This window comes from Sardina pilchardus, chromosome 2, assembly GCF_963854185.1.
Source record: "Sardina pilchardus chromosome 2, fSarPil1.1, whole genome shotgun sequence".
In the NCBI taxonomy this organism is placed as follows: Eukaryota; Metazoa; Chordata; class Actinopteri; order Clupeiformes; family Clupeidae; genus Sardina; species Sardina pilchardus.
The window spans coordinates 14,561,533-14,574,457 of NC_084995.1; the positions used below are offsets into that span (position 1 = coordinate 14,561,533).

The following is a 12,925-nucleotide window of genomic DNA, read 5'->3' on the forward strand; positions in this document are numbered from 1 at the left end:
CGATAAAAAACGGCCAATACAGAGTGGTTGGTCTTGGTTTTCATTCATATGATATATGGCGTTTTTATCGGTTTTCTATTACAAAACAAGGAAAATATGGACAAGAGCAATAAAGTATTAGAAATTTATTTCAACTGCTGACAAAAAAATGAAACGTTGGCAGAACTCAAGGTTTGGCACGATTATCCCACCAGTGGTGGATGGACGGACTCTAAAAACGTCCATCAGCTGGTTTACGACTGCCGTGTGAGGTTCCAGACATTCCCTGCATTCTCCTGACCACCACTAACGCCAAAGCGCTCCCCCAGCTGACACCCACACACTCTCCAGAACCCTGAGACGATGCTCCAGCGAGCCAGTTGGGCCCCTGGCCACCGTCAGCTCTGTAAATCTGCCCGTGATACCCGACATCCCGTGCTATCTCTTCTGCAGTGCAACGTGCTCTGTGCAGGAGCAGCTTAATATCACCTCCGCCCATCAAAACAAACTCGTCTCACATGGGGCCGTGGGATTTCAGACTGCCATTGGAAGCCGTTAAGCGATAATCTTGCCAGGATCGTCTTCCCTCAAATAAGGAACCTGAAGAACCCATAACGACACAGAGCACAATGCATATCCAGTCCAGTAGTCTGTGAGCTCATCAGAATATTGAGCTTCTAGAGCACTACTGAAATGTGTGAATGTGTGTATGTTTCTCGAATCAAAACCTGCCTTCAACAGTGTAGTGTTGACAAAGTGTCGACAAAGCCATTGAGTTAGTGCATTAAAAATGGATGAATCCTTCTATGTGATGCATGGCAAGGTATCCTCAGTAAACTCTTAATGGTCATGGAGAATGAGTCAGCTAATCTGAGGCTTGAGATAGACCATAGACCTTCAGAGGTAAAGGACAGCTGCTTAGATGAATTCTATGAGGGCATAATTCAATCAGGGTTGGAGCGGTTTGGAGCTCAAAGACATGTCCTGGTTTGAACTGTAAAAGACAACATCTCCCATGATCAAACCGAGAAGATTTTAGCCCCTTTGGTTCTCCGCTACCAAACGGCATCAATTTCTGACAGCCGAATAAATAGAGATAAAGATAAAGATAAATATATTCAATAAGAGTCAACTCTCTATTCTTGTCTGTAGGTGGAGGAGGAAGGCCTGGAACAGAGCAGGTTCTAGAGTTCACTGCCAGGGGCTGTTATCCAGACACCAGCGCTGCTGTTAGGTCAAGTACCAAAGGGTTAGCATAGCTTTAGGCCCTATATCTAGGTATCTATGCAGAGCCACTTGGGCTAACTCAGAAAATAGAGTTCATGATATCAACTTGGATTGTGTGTGTCTGTGTCTGTGTGTGTGTGTGTGTGTGTGTGTGTGTGTGTGTGTAAATATGCATCCAAGCTCATTGTGTGAGGTTGTGTATAGAGAGGCATGTTAAAGAGGAGGATTGCAAATGTAGCTCACTAGTAGTCAGGACATTTTGTTCAAGGCATCAACTTGTAAATTTGCTTAATTTCCTTCGATCTGTAGCTCTCATTTGTAGGAGAAGGCAAATATTAAAAAAATACAAAGTGAACTTTGAACACAAAGAACAGAATACGTTCTGGGGCCTTAACTCTCTCTTCTGCAGTATCCGTAAGCATGAAACCTTGAAATGTTTGACAGGATCATGGGATAAGTTATGATAATCATATTCGTCCTACGCAAAGCTCATTTACATGCACAGCTGCTCTACTTTCCCTGGGTGTAAAAAATACATGAAAAAGGGAGACATTCAACCCAGACACAAAGACAAGGACACAAAGGCCGGCTATTCAGAGGGAGGGGGCACGTATCAGTGGTACACACAGGGCCAGTGTGTGTGTGTGTGTGTGTGTGTGTGTGTGTGTGTGTGTGTGTGTGTGCAGGTGTGTGTGTGTGTGAGTGTGAGTGTGTGTGAGTGTGAGTGTGAGTGTGAGTGTGAGTGTGAGTGTGAGTGTGTGTGTGTGTGTGTGTGTGTGTGTGTGTGTGTGTGTGTGTGTGTGTGTGTGTGTTTGTATGTGTTTGTGTGTATCTGAATGTGTGTGTGTGTGTGTGTGTGTGTGTGTGTGTGTGTGTGTGCACTATGGGGAGCTGGGGTATGTACCTGGCTGATGGAAGTTGGGGGAGAGCTCGCGAGCCACTGCCCGGGCGATGTCCGAGTCCTGGCTGGCCTGCAGTGCAGACTGGTCAGCAGTCTCTGCCTTGGCCCTGGCATGGGACGTCCTGAGAGGAGGAGAGAGGGAGAGAGACAGAGAGAGATAGAGGGAGAGAGAGAGAGAGAGAGAGAGAAACAGACAGACAGACATAGAGAGAGGGACAGAGGGAGCGAAAGAGAGACACAGACAGAGAGAGAGAGAAACAGACAGACAGAGAGACAGAGAGAGATAGAGAGACAGACAGAGAGAGAGAGGGGGCAGAGGGAGAGGCAGGGATAGAAAGAGAGAGAGATTGAATGGAGGGGGGAGGCGATGGTAGGGGTAAGACAAGGGGATGGCACTGCCAGATACTGAGTGAGGAGGGGAGCTTGAACATGAGATAAGCTGCTCTGCAGATCCCCTCTGCCAGCTCCAAAACAATAGCTCCGCACCAAGAGGTTCGGGGGAGCCACGTCCTGCACAAATAATAAACTCCTTCTTTAACAGATGGTATTATCCTCAAGTGACTTTTTTTCTGTAAAACGCTAACATAAAAGACTGCCAGAGGAGGAGGAGGGGGCATAGCTTGTACATGCCACTCTAATTTTAGTCCTTTCTAACATTGCATCCCTTCAGTGGGATCTGTGGTCTGGTTATTCATGCCCATCTGTGCCAAATCACCTTGTGGACTCTTCCAGAAAGTCTCATCACTTTGGATGAACCCACTTGGGAGTGTGCTGGTTGCCTGACATTGCCTTATCTATGAGGCTGTATTCGGAAAAAAAAAAAAATCCTCCAATCCAATGAAGCATTATATAGTCTGTCTCATACAGACCATCAAGGTTAAAAATAAACATTCAAGACAGAGTGTGTATCAATCCTTTCACTTTCCTCAGAAGCACTAAGCTTGCTTTTAAAGGATTACAGGCCTCCCCCCTTGTGATAAGCTTTGTGAAACACAAGACAAACTGTCCTTAGACATCAAAGTGAACTGAATGTGTAAATTCTAAATATATATTCAGTATATACAGTATATATGATATATATATATACTATTCTCTAAGAGCTCACCAGTGATCTGTTTTGTTTTGCAAGAACATAGAGATTATTTCCTATGAACAATATCACATATTCTATTCCATAAACATATTTCTTTATACAGCGCAGTTCTATTATTAACGGTGTGTTTCTGCATAAATTAGTTATGGTTTAGGAACCTATAAACTATCTGTCAGACCACCCTGGGCTGATTACCGAGGCTATATGAAGCATGGCACTGTTGTACTAATTACCTGTTATCTTGATCACTGTAATTATTACAGAACAGCTCATGTATATCTTCTCTGCTGTGACTGACACACCCGCATACGGATGCATCCATCTATCTGGACTCCAGAGGATTTCCCAAAGAGATGGATGGTGCCAGTGACATTACTCAGCTGACCACCACCACCAGTCATTATTACCTAACCGGCATCAGATCTGTGTCTTGCCCGTCCTCATTACATAAGGATCTCTTGCCCACACAAATGGAGCATTTCAGTCTATCTTGGGTGATAGCTTGATAAGCTGTACAGCGCAACAGCTCCCCTACTCAATCTATTCCCATTCAGTGCTATGGCACTCAGTATGTATTTGGACTGACAAGTCATTTCAAGCGTCCGTTTTAAAGCATTGCTTGTGCTCTATAAACGCCCGGTGGTGGACGTGGTATGAAGCACACTGAGCCAGGGACCATCTCCTTGGTGACAGAAGGAGCACTTGCAGATATTCTGAGGTTTTCATTTGGCAGCCGTCATCTCTCTCCATCCCCCCCTGCCCCCCCACCCCCACCTCCACCTCCACCCACTCGCTCCAACTATCTCACACAAGAGCTCCGATAAAGGTGTCAAGAGCAGCACATCCTGCCTTCCACAGAGGAGCTCGCGCACACACACACACACACACACACACACACACACACAGTCCCTTCATGTTCTCTGTGCTAACGTTCATCCCTATAGGCAAGCGGTAGGAGCACAAGGGTTTGTGAAATGGTTCTGTTGTAATTAATTCAATCATTATGACTCATTCGCACCAGGGGCGATGTGTGGAGCATGTTGCGAATATTTTAGCAGGTGATAATAACTCCGTAGAGGGGGAAAGATTCTTCAGGATCTCCATCCCAATATAATGCATTAGCCAACCGTCATCATATTCTATTTGCCCCTTAAACACACCAAATATAGAGAAGGGCATTAGTTTACACTTAATTGAGTATTAAACTCATTAAGCAGGGGTCGTGGTGAGGTATTCAACGAAGAGGATGTTGAAGAAGCCCCGATGGAGGTTTTAAAGTATAAAGATCGAGGCCATTTGAGAATGTTGTTCCAGATGGTGATATCACCTTTCTCACCCGCTTCATCTACTCCATTTTCTTCCTGAACATTCCATTGCTTTGGGCTCCTTATGCCCTTATTTAACATTCAATGCCAGTCATGGCTTGCTCAGTTCCCTTTCTCAGGCCTGCACACCTGTTCTGAGCTGTGAGGTGAGATAGCCTACACCTACAGACTGACGAGTGAACAAGAATGACAGTCACCGGCCTAGACAGACACAAACTACAAACATGTATTGTGAAACCACACTGCACCGACGAAGTTCTGAGTCATCTCAGTTGCAGGTCAAATAGACATAATCTCTCTCTCTCCCTCTCTCCCTCTCTCTCTTTCTGTCTGTCTGTGTGTGACTCTCTCCCTCTCTTTCTCTGAGTACTCCAGCAGATGATAGCGGTGGCACAGATGGAGTCGCCACTACAGAGCTGTGCTGCTGTCTTGCCTTATTTAGTCAGGCCCTGGTGCTGACACACTGGAGACAGAGCCCACGTGTGAGAACACCGCCGCCAGTACCAGGAACTGCCCTCTTCCCCTCTCACCTCGGTCTCTCTCGCGCTCTCCCTCTCTGTCTCTCTCACTCTTTCACCCTCTCCCTCCCTCCCTCCCTCCTCTCTCTCTCTCTCTCTCTCTCGCTCTCCCAGGCCTCCAGTCGAGCGACAGAAGTCACTGGCGCAAGCCAAAGCCCCTCTCCAACTCCCTGCGCATTCTCCAGCGTCTCGGCCGCGCTTATCGCTCCTCTCCGTCACCATCTTCAAAGGCACGGCCAGACATTTCACTCATTATGCGGCTCTGGGACACTTTACTATTTCATTAGCTGCGCTGGGTTGCGTAAGGCCTCATTATTAGAGCTCACATTAAAATTCATAGGCTTGGCCATCGACTGTGTGTGTACGAAGCACATGTTAATAAGGTGTTTCTATTACAGATCCGACAATGTGACCAACAGGCGAGCGTTGCCAGAGCCGGGAGAGAGGACGGCCTCAGAGATAAGCAAGGGTTAGTGGGGCAAATCGAGAGGAATGCCTGAAAGCTCTTAAACAGGCCAAAGGCGTGTCTAATGTGACGTGTCATGACTACATGTTTAATCACACTGCTCCTAAGAAAAACATGAGTAGGCCTAATGTCTGATCATGTCCCAACACGAAGCTAATTCTGAATGCGTCAGCAACCATGGCACAATAAACAAAGCCCAGGGAGGCTTTTCTTGTTGCCTAGCCATGCCTCTCACATGTCTGATATCGATAGTCAACATCAAAGCATTCTCTGGACAAATACACGTCTGGATCATTACTCATGCAGCTTAGTATGTTTTTTCTCGAGGTGTGGAAGCATGTCATGAGAAGACTCATCTTTCATAACGTTTCACTGAGACGCAGCTCAGCCATCCCAAACCTGCAATGTGTTAGCGTCAGTTAGCCTCCCCACGTCCTAACATGAACCTGAGCTAGCGTCCCGGGATCATGTGACTACATCATTGGGTTGCATGAATGTTTAAGTCATTAATGCATTAAAGCAAATGAAATTATTGAAATAAACTGGCAATCAACTGTGATTTCAGAGATGGAAGAACAGCATAGAAATTGTAGTATAAAATAATTGTGAATAATTGCTTTAAACTATACTTTCAGTACTCACAGGTATTATCCATAATAACCCAATATTCTACATTTATTTCATTTTATGTAGCCTACAGTGCAGTTCAATAACTACAACGTAAAAAGCTTTGGCACTGAATAAACAGTATTCATTAAATAAATTGTCATAAATAAAATAAAAAAAACACATGCATCAACCAGCCAATGTGTAGTTATATAAGGTCTCTATCAGTGAGATGTTCACAGATGATAACAGAGATGTTCAGTACCCCTGCTGATTGCACTCACTCACCCTATCACTTTCTGGGTGAGACAAGCCGTCCATAAAGGGTCAAACAGCTGAGCGCACCACAAACCGCACTCTCTATCATTTCACAGACAGTCGCCTATCTCTCTCAGGTCTCCATCCCCACCGAAGCCTCACCCCTGCCCTGGCCCCTGTGCACTCTTCTGGATCCGTATTGACCAGCTGATCAGCATTAGAGAATGACCGGCGGTCATGTAACAGCCCTCACCCACTCCAGCTATACTCCACCCCGCCGCTACGTAACGTTAGCACTGGCCCGTATATCAGAAATATCAATAGATTCAATACAACACGATATTTCTTACACAACATTTAACCATATTCAGAATATTGAGTATGGTATGTGTAATATAGTGCTAGGCAGGCTAGCATCTGTGTGCGTTTAAAACTGACCACGTTCTAACAAGGAAGAATGTTCCAGCTCCCCCTCTCTCTCCCACACACAAACACAAACACATACACAATCCTTGGAAACGCCCGGAGTGTGAGGGAAAGAGGGCTCTATATTCTTTAACCAATCCTCAGAGTGTTGTCCTCATCTTCAGTCTTTGCCTTTCATCTGGCCTTTAAACACTTCACCACATCTTCAGTTGTAGCTAGTGAATAGCAAATGGGAGTTTGACTGTCAGATGCATCATAGTGCCCATCCTATCAAATTCTTCAATTATAATGAGGAGAATACAATTTATGAGAATTATCCATGGATAAAGCTCTTTCTGGGATTGTTTGATATCAGTAGATGTTAGCAAACTGTAAACAAGCAATTCATTTGGCTGGAGCAGTAATAATCTTGCTTAGTAGCCGGTTGTTACTTGAGTACTGGTAAGCTCAATTGATTCGACGTACTTTCACCCCTCGCTGCTTTATGATATATGGTGCTTAGGCCTGCAGTTGTCTTGGCCAGAACAAATGGTGTTGTTTTTTATCCAGAAATGTGTTTTTTATGCTCTGTACAGCCAAACTTATTTTGGTAGTCTTTGATAGCTATGCTGTGTGTGCGATTTGCTTTTATCTTGAACAACTATTTCGAGTAGTATGCTGTGTCTGCTTTTTTTTTGGTAAAAAAAAATAATGCTGATTCTTCCACAATGTAGTTGTTATTCTACCATATTCTATCATATACTGCCGTTCTCCTCGGCACGTTGAACTTCTTCCATAGGAGCCCTATAGCTGAGCCCTGTGTAAGGCTATTGCCTGTCTGTCTGTCTGTCTGGATCCTCTGCTTGCAAGACAGGAGCGGACAGCTTCCAGGGCCACTCTCCTCTGACTGTGCTGACCTCAGCAGGGCTGCACTCATGATAATTAAGGCAATCTATGGGCTCATTTTTAGGGATCATATCGCTGCCCCAGTCGCGGTCCTCCGCCATGGGAAATCCGACCCCCAAAAAGCTATAAAGCCCCACAGTTTACAGTACACAGCGCGCTCACGCAACATGAGGGTGTATTTTGGTAGAGGACGGATAGGGCTGGCAGGCGTGAGGTCTACAGGATGGAGAATTTAGATTCTGTGTGGAGTGTGAGATACAGTATGTGTGCTTTGGTACTGCTTTGGTGTTTTTTTGTTGACATTGTTGCGCATGTGTGTGTGCGTGTGTGTGTGTGTGTGTGTGTGTGTGTGCACGTGTGCGTGTGCGTGTGTGTGAGTGTGTGAGTGTGTGTGTATGTGTGTTTGTTTGTGTGTGTGTGCGTGTGTGTGTGTGTGTATGTGTGCATGTGTGTGTGTGTGCGTGCGTGCGTGGGTGTGTGTGTGTGTGTGTGTGTGTGTGTGAGGGCTAATTTTACCTTGAGGTGGCTATTTCCACTTTAGTCCTGGCGATGGCAGCTGCCCGGATGGCTCCCTCCACGGCGCGGTCGACCTTCTGCCTCGTCTTGGTGTTCTTGAGCGGAATGAGCTGCTTCTTGATGCCCCGCACCAGAACGTTATTTTTGTACTTCCCTTCCTCCTTGGTGCCGTCGGGGAATATCGTGCACCCGTAGCCGTGGCGCTTGTTGTTCGTCCACTCGCCCTCGTACTTCATGCCGTTCGAGCGCTCGCTGACGCCGAAGCCGTTGCGCTTGTCGCTCTTCCACTCGCCCATGTAGGCCTCGGTGGTGGTGGCGTCCACGTGGTCCTCGGACGGCAGGTAGTCGTCGGCCACGTCGCCGTCGCCGAAGCTGATGGTGGAGTTGGCGTCGCTGGAGCTGATGCGGCTCATGGTGGCGTCGCTGCGCGCCGAGCTGCGCTTGCTGGAGATGGACGAGCGCGAGTCGGACTTGCGCAGCTGCCGCAGGCTGCCGAAGAGCGAGCCGCGCCGGAACAGGCCCTTCTTCTTGCCCGAGCCGCCCAGCTCGCTGTCGCTGTGGAAGTTGAGCACGAAGCCGCCGCGCGTCCCCGCCGGGCTGTCGGAGAGCTGCTCGTGCAGCACGGAGCCGTTGCTCTGCTCGCTGCGCAGCGACGCCAGCGAGGTCCGCAGCGGCGAGCGGATCACCGTGGCCATGCCGTAGGGCACGCTCTGCCGCACGCCGTAGCCGTGCCGCATGCCGCCCATCCACTGGCCCTGGAACGTGCCTGTGGCGGGCACAAAACACAGCCGTTAGGGAGAACTCACAGAGTCTGGGGTCAGCTACTGAGGCCTTGCCTGTAGGGTCATGCCATTCCTATTCACAGTAAAAAGTTGTGGTCAATTTGGCTATTGAGAGGGTCATTTGAATTCATGAGGCTTAATGTCATCCTATAGCTCTCAGTGAACCATATAAAATGAGCAGCCTTTTCCTCTTTTCCCTCTTCACATCACTCATAACTCTGGCTGCAAGGAAAAACGTTGGACACGACCTACACCCTGACCAACAATGTATAGATCTGTAAGAAATGATGCTCTATATAAGTGGATATACAAACAAAGACAGGCGGCAGTATTCAGGTAGAATCCAGCAGTGCAGCATTCTTAAGCATTCAAAGCTTAGGATAAATGGATTTGAACTCTTTTCAAATTCATCAGATTATAACGTGAACAATGACAATCCAATAAACTGTGTATGGCTGAATGACTGCTTTGTTTTCTGTCAGAGAGGAAATGACATGGGATGTCTATTTATACCTTCCACTCTTTAACACTGCCCCTCTGGAGAATGGTACTTGTTGAAATGTTTAAGGAGAATATCATAGCAGGCCATTAATGTCAATACACTGCTTACGCTTGATTCACTGGTTCTAAATAACAGAGCTCGTCTTCTCTATTTGAGTCTCTTGCAGACATCGGCTATATCCAGATTCTGCCACTGACCCTAACGCCCAAGATGAGTTTTCAATCTTTATGTTACTTCCCACTAGCGCTCGAAGGAAAAACAGATCATTAAACGATCACATGGACACAATTCCAGAGGGATAGAGAGAATGATCAGATCTCTCTCCCGTTATCTTTCTACTCTTCTGTCTGTCATTCTTTCTCCATCTGTGTTAGTATATATGTCTATTACCGTGTGCCAGTGCCACATCTTTGCAGGAACTGATAAAAGTGCCTTTAGCTCTTATGAGAGCATGAGAAAAAGAGAGAGAGAGAGAGAGATGGTGTGAAGGAAAGTGAGAGAAAGATGGAGTGAAATTGGCACGATCTGTGGATATGTGTCTAATTTATGAAACAGTCACACACATAGGGTTTCTAGCAGCCAGCTGTCCCGCCAGTTGGCTTGAGGTTCTGCCAGAGGAATTAAAAAGAAATATGACACGTTGTGAACTGTTGGTGTACAACTAGTGAACAAAACTCAGTCTCCAGGTTACTTTGGAGACCTCTGCACCTGCTCAAAGCCATGGAGTAAGCAACTCAGTTTATGACAGATATATATAGGACCTTTAAGAGAACTACCCTTTTGAGCAATTATTTCTACGTTTTCTTCCGAAATTATTTTCCCCTCATGACCACTGACTCCACTTATGTCGATCTTGTTGAATCTCCAAGCCAGAATAAGACTAGTTGGCTATATCAGAACAAACTAACACAATGGTACCACTGATTGTTGAAATAAACATAGCAACCGTGCATAAATTACTGATAACTTGACACGTTTATCGTAGATTTATATCTTCTTTTTTATTATCACTTGCACCCTCCTTTTTAATGTAGGGGCAATGATAGCTGCATGTGTAACACAAGCCTGGTCATGACGACAGAGTGACGAGGTGCACGGCTCTCCTCTCTATATCTCACCAGCTTGTCTGCCCAGTCTGACAGCAGCAGGCCAGGAGGCAGAGCTATTTTAAAACATGGAAGTCATCTAAGATATTGTAAAGTTTGTGGCAATAACCCGTCTCTACCGTTTTGTTTTTTATGGTTATCATTCCGAGGAAGTTTGGCTTGGACAGGGCATGAAATCAATAGGCCTATATTAAATTCTTTCTTTTGAACATGTTAAATCTGTTGGCTTTTTTTTCTTTTTTTTTCTTTCATTGGCTTTCAAAGTTCTGCGCACAATAAAAGCCCTAGTCTTATCTGGACAGGTATTTCCATAGATATCCCAGCAACTGACATGACACAGATGTGCTAGAAACTGAAACATATAATATTATCTGGGGCTCCTGAATATAACCATCCAGTATTCACGTCCCATGTCATGTCCAAAGGTGTCTGGGACAATAGACACCCCACTCCCTGCTTTCAACTCAGTGTGGAAGTGTTACACAAAATGCATTGATTAACATAAAAAATGCATTTAGGCAAACTCTAACAACATGACTGGATAGTACAAATACACACACTCTAACACACATACACTCACTCGCACACACACATACACACATGCTCACACACACTCACACTCACACACACACACACACACACACACACACACACACACACACACACACACACACACACACACACACACAAACCAGTAATTCCATAGTGAAAGAGATCAATACGGCTCTTCATGCCAGTGCTGGTTAAAAAGGGCTTTGATTTGAAGTGTTGCAGATGCTTCTATTATTAGCCATGACCTCTATGGAAGCCCAATGCTGACCAGTCCAATCTCGGGGCATGTAGCCTATCAATACAGCTCAGTGTAGGGCCCATTCACTGACTGTTCTGCACTGATAATGTATCTACTACATCCATTTTCTGACAGTTTAGAGGAACAGAAAATGCAATGGCCTGATTTTGACTGTGCATTTGAGGGTATTTTTGGAAAAGGCAGCAACTCCTAAAAGAATAATCCTAGTAGCCTAATACTAACAAATGTAAGGGACAGGGACTTATGAACAAATATTAGGCTACATTTATTTATTTATTTTAAAAACGACATAGGCTACATTGTTTGCGTTCCATGAAACTTGAATGAACACTGTTTACGCCACAACTCTATAATCGATCATGAGAAGTAAACTTACCGCCATCACCGTAGGTCTCAACCCCATATCCATCCTGCAGACCATTACTCCAAGTGCCTTCGTATCTAGCAGGTGTATTTAGGCTTTGTCGAACCCCGTATCGTCCCTTAAATCCATGAGCCCACTCTCCCCGATAGAGCCACCTCCCTTTCGACTCAACGCCAAGCCCGTGGCGTTTCCCCTGCGCCCAGTAGCCCTGATACGTATTTCCACTTGGCCAGGTGTACACGCCAACTACCTCGAAGCCGTTAGACCAGGACCCGGAGTATTCGCCCTGGCCCTTGGGGCCCGTGCAGATACCGTGTCCGTGGGCTTTTCCATCCTCCCAACCACCGCAATATGTGCCGCCATCGTCGAAGTCAAACCGTCCGCCCGTCATTCAGATCAGGTTCGAAAAAAAATTAAAACTCGTTGCAGAAGCTTGATGGTGAATTTATTTGTGTGGCTTTGTCCAGGATCAAAGTAGATAAAGAGACGCGAGACCCGCTAGAAAAGAAACCTGGAAAACAACGCTGCGTGGCGATGCGGTCTCGCGGGGAGATGGGTGAGCGCGTGCATTGGTGTGGATGTTGGCGGTGAGTGAGAGGGAGGATAGCGCACGGGCGCCGGAGCTGCACGCTGTCACTGTCGCTGTTCCGGGCTTGTTTTATGACTCTCTCCCCCTGCTCACTACACAGGGAGGGATACAGGGGGAGAGAAGTCCAAAGCCGGGAAAGAGACGGCTAATTGCTGACGTCAGTACTATAGCGCCGCCCGGCCTCTCTCTTCGGGGTTATTTGGGGAGTAATTCAGATGTGCTCCGGTTACCTGAAAATGTGTCCTATGCAACAAAGCACTTTCCGCGATCAAACACTGGAATAAAGATAATTAAAGTCCGACCAATTCGGTTTGAACGAAGCCTTTGGACAATTTTATGTGTCAAGATCAGCTCGGCTTATCAAAGCCTTAAGAAATCTGGCTGTTTTGTGAAGGTGTTACAGTAGCCTAGCCCCTCGAACAGCTGTAGGCCTAGGCCTAAGATATAGTTAACGGGCTAGGCCAACACAATATACATAACACTATAGGCAAGTCTTAGGCCCACAGATATAACTAAATAAACGGACATGCAGACTTGATTGTGCCATGTTTTCATCAAACACGCTGACTAG

At 46.2% G+C, this 12,925-nt stretch overlaps 1 protein-coding gene across 2 annotated transcripts in view; it reads right to left on the reverse strand.

Moving 5' to 3' along the window:
- The window catches only part of jph1b (junctophilin 1b), a 16,655-nt gene extending 4,221 nt beyond the window's left edge, over nt 1-12,434 (reverse strand). For both annotated transcript variants that reach the window (XM_062519953.1, XM_062519945.1), the window contains exons 1-3: nt 11,778-12,434; nt 8,201-8,966; nt 2,111-2,229 (exon numbers count right to left, since the gene is read on the reverse strand). In XM_062519953.1, the coding sequence (XP_062375937.1) occupies nt 2,111-2,229; nt 8,201-8,966; nt 11,778-12,156 (1,264 nt within the window). In that variant the 5' untranslated portion in view covers nt 12,157-12,434. The remainder of the gene's footprint in view (nt 1-2,110; nt 2,230-8,200; nt 8,967-11,777) is intronic.
- Between the last annotated feature and the right edge of the window lie 491 nt (nt 12,435-12,925).